The sequence below is a fragment of the Notolepis coatsorum genome (assembly GCF_963971535.1).
Source record: "Notolepis coatsorum genome assembly, chromosome: 8".
NCBI classification, from domain to species: domain Eukaryota; kingdom Metazoa; phylum Chordata; class Actinopteri; order Aulopiformes; family Paralepididae; genus Notolepis; species Notolepis coatsorum.
The window spans coordinates 49,419,536-49,423,565 of record NC_140172.1 but is presented as its reverse complement, the minus strand read 5'-3'; the positions used below and the strand labels follow the sequence as shown (position 1 = coordinate 49,423,565).

Sequence of the window (4,030 nt, the reverse complement as noted above, 5' to 3'; positions counted from 1 at the left end):
TTATTTTGAGTAAATTGTAATGAACCAAATGAGAATATCAATAAATTTTTTTAATCTTTGACTGTGAATAACACCATGCTCAAATTGACCAGACCTGAAAAATCTAAGCTAATTAATAGATGGAAGATGATTAAACAGAAGGTTTTGTAGATACAGTACTGAATTCTGCCATCCGGACACATGAAATTTGAAATATGATTATAGAATATAGAATATCAGGCATAAAATGGTTAATGCGATTAAAATGCGATTAATTAGATAAATTAATTACAAATCCTGTAATTAATTAGATACATTTTTTTAATCGCCTGACAGCACTAATAAATAAGTTTATTATTATTATCATTATTGACTGCACTCACATTCCAATTGTACCACTTAGGCTCCAGAATAAACTTTTCATTTATAACGTGTCGTCGGTCAGCATGATGTAGTATAGTGTCTTTGTGGAAAACAGATGGAATATCAGACTATACACTATACACCATCTACTTGGTCTACTGCATCAATGACATTCTTGGAGACACACCTATCTGTAAGGTCTCCCATGTATGGTTTTCATCACTTTGAATTAGTCAGTTGATCCTTGATAGTGCATCCGCACTACATCATGCTGCTTAATGTATTGCATGTTTATAATTAGGGATGTCCGATATTATCGGCCTACCGATATTGGCATTAAAATGTAATATCGGAAATGATTGGTATCGGTTTAAAAAAATATTATTAAAGTTTTTTTTTTTTACATTTATTTAACCTTTATTTACCCAGGCAAGCAAGTAAGAACAAATTCTTATTTTATTTATTGTCAAAAGTATGCATAATGTCGTGTTAATTCCACGACAAGAGATATGTAATGTTAATTATTCCATTTGGGGGGGGGGGGACCCTGAATATATCGGTATCGGTTGATATCGGTTTCGTAAATTAAGAGTTGGACAATATCGGTATATCGGATATCGGTAAAAAAGCCAATATCGAACATCCCTATTTATAATGTACTGTAAGAAAAAAAGCTGCTTGATATTATTTGATTAACAATGCCACTGGCCCTTAGCTGCCAGAGATGTACCCCTCCTGAACAAGTTGTTCACAATCTGTAAGTCACTTTGGATAAAAGCATCAGCTAAATTACTAAATTCACTGTATTTAAGTAAGTTATCTCTATTTTAGGTTAGGCTTAAGGTTAGGCTATGACATCTCCAGTGAGGTTAAACTTAGGGTTTAGTGTGTTAACAACTGTGTGTAAAAAGATGTGGATAGGTGAATCAGATTAGGATATAAACCATCAAATGTTCAATATATTAGATAATGTATAGTTAATGTATAATCCTCTCAAAAATCTCAAATGTGCAGACCTGACAGGGAATGTGGATATATCTGAGGAAATGTGAACAATTCTTCCCACATTAACCATAACATACATAAATACTTTCATTTAAAGATCAGTGTGTTTTGGTCTTCGTTTTCCTCCTTCCTCTGCAGCACAAGAGCCTGAATATGGCCAAAGTAGAGAAAAGGAAAAGAGCCACAGAAGCCAGTAGAACCAGGAACACATCCAGACAGTAGTAGGAGTACCAGGGCATCTTATAGGCTTCTGTACGCAGGTGAGCTGCACCTTGGTGGCGCATCACGTATTCCAACCAGAAAATGGCCGTGTCCATGGGCGTCATGGGTTGGTCCTTGTACAGACGGGAAAGTCTTTGTATGTTCTGCAGGTAGCTGTCTTGGTGGAGCACCTCTTGTAGACCCTGCTCAAAGCTGTGCCTATTAACATTGGCTAGCTCTATGATCTTTGCGGCACCTCTCGCCTGCAGACGTAGAAGGTTGTCAAACTGGTCAAAGAACAAGGGTATACCAAGCACTGGAACACCGTGGTAAATGGCCTCCTGGACACCATTGGTTCCTCCGTGAGCTACAAAGGCTTTGACCTGGGGGTGACCCAGGAGATCCTTCTGGGGCATCCAGTCCACGATCATAGTGTTGTTGCCTAAGGTAGCGGGATGTTGGCCGATGTGCCTCCAGATCACCTGATCATGAAGATAGTAACAAGATACGATTTTAGTATTGTTCAATTGAAAATGCTGGTATCAATTACTTTGTACATTTCTTTGGCTACAATATGACAGATTGAAATATATTGAATTCTATACTTTATCTAAAAGTACTTATAGATACGTGACTACACTAGGTCAACGCACAACCAAGTATTTTGAGTGTTCTACAATTTTCTATAGTTGCATACTTCAACCTTATCGACATGTTATCATGTTTTATTTGATGAAAACATTCAAGATCCTTACCTTCTGGGGCATCTTGGCAAAGACACTAGCGATATCATCTGTGATGTCATTGGGTAAAGCATTGACCAAGGTGCCCAGAGTCATGATGACCACTCCATGCACCCCAGCACTCTGGACAAAATCCTCCAGCTCAGGCGGAAGGGGCTGGGCCGGCTTGCACTGGAACCCTCCCATATAGAAGACATTTGGCATGGTGGGCCGAGGGAAGTCGAACACAAAGTCAGACCTAAACAGCCAAATGTCTGTTTCCTGGAGAAGGGAGATGATGTCACATCCTCCCTCAAGATACTTGTCACATATGGCATCATAACTCGGACCGACCATGAACCTCTGCTGGAAGAGTATGATGCTGTAGAAAAGCATGTTCTGGACTCTTTGGATGAAGGTCATCTCGTCTGTGAACCCAGATCCTGGCACGGGGATGTAAGAGAGGGGCGAGGGGGCGATGACAAAGTGACCCTCTCCACTGGTGACCCAGCGAACATTGAGCACAACGGGTAGGTTTAGATACTTGGCAACTACGACCCCACCTGCCATGGCTGGGTCAGTGAGCATCAGATCATACTGGGAGTTCACGAGACTCTTCATCAAATGTTCATCATCGAGCATTTGAGCAAGCATCTCACAGGTCTGGAAATGGGCTTCGGAGATCATAGAGAGGAACTCCCTGGTGAGTTTGAAGAATGTAAATGCCGAAGCCCCTTCTCTCTGTGCCTGAGAATGAACATTGATTTGTTAATAAACAAGTGAGTGAGTGACCATTTAGTTAGGTAACAGGACAGTAACAGCACTATATCAAGTGCTGGACTAATAGACACGGATGAATAAATGACCCCAGCTCATTATTTATTATTTTACCCAAGAATGTAGTGACAATCTTGTTCAGTCAATCAAGTTGTAATGTCATACCTTCATGTGTTTCTGTAGGTAGGCCTCGAAAAAGTTGTGAAAAGCAGTTTCCTGTTGGATGGTGATGGTGGTGTAGAGTGAAGACTCCTCTTTGATGTACCAGCTAGTGGAGGCCCTTATCACAGTGACACTGTGTCCTCTGGCATGGAGCTCTTCGATCAGGACTTTCATGTTGACCCAGTGGCTACCATCCACAGGGAACACCAGGACCTTCCCTCCGTCACAGGGCGGTATAAGCAGCAAGGATATGAGACACACACTGAGGAATGAGCATATTCCCCATGCACTACATGTCGGCATGGTTGCTAAAATGAAAGAGAGATGATTTGTCTTCAATACAAAACGAATAATAAGTAACTTTGTAACTGAGGGGTACAATTCCCTGACTGTATTGATAAGTATGGTATCATTAAACCACTACCGCTTTATGTACTTTAACTACTGGCCACACAGTACATGATATAGATATGATGAACACTTTCCCACCATGAAACCAAGTCCACACAAATGTATAAATCGAATATTTAATATATAGCAAAGGGTATATACAACGTTCACTTAATGACATTTATGATTTGAATGCACTTGTAAGGCAAATGAGTATTCGTAGGCAAATCAACATTGAATGTCCAATCTCTGGTTACGCAGGAAGCAAGTATACAACCTGGTTCTTTAGGGAACTATAGCGATGGTACTTAATAATTATAGCTGGATACACTAAAGGGGGTCCCGCTGGTTGTAAGTCAGTAGGGGGGGGGGGGTTAGGAGAGCCGCTGGCGATATCCCATCTGGCCAACGATTTCTTGGGAGAATTCAGA

The 4,030-nt window shown here is 40.6% G+C and overlaps 1 protein-coding gene across 1 annotated transcript; it reads right to left on the bottom strand.

The window, feature by feature from the left end:
- Positions 1 to 1,445: 1,445 nt before the first annotated feature.
- Positions 1,446 to 3,470, bottom strand: ugt5d1 (UDP glucuronosyltransferase 5 family, polypeptide D1; the record flags this gene model as incomplete). The annotated part of the gene is made up of 3 exons (XM_084320025.1): positions 3,213 to 3,470; positions 2,304 to 3,017; positions 1,446 to 2,030 (listed from the first exon to the last, which is right to left on the bottom strand). The coding sequence occupies exons 1-3, from the start codon at positions 3,381 to 3,383 to the stop codon at positions 1,446 to 1,448; spliced, it is 1,470 nt and encodes a 489-aa protein (XP_084176151.1). The 5' UTR covers positions 3,384 to 3,470.
- Positions 3,471 to 4,030: the final 560 nt, after the last annotated feature.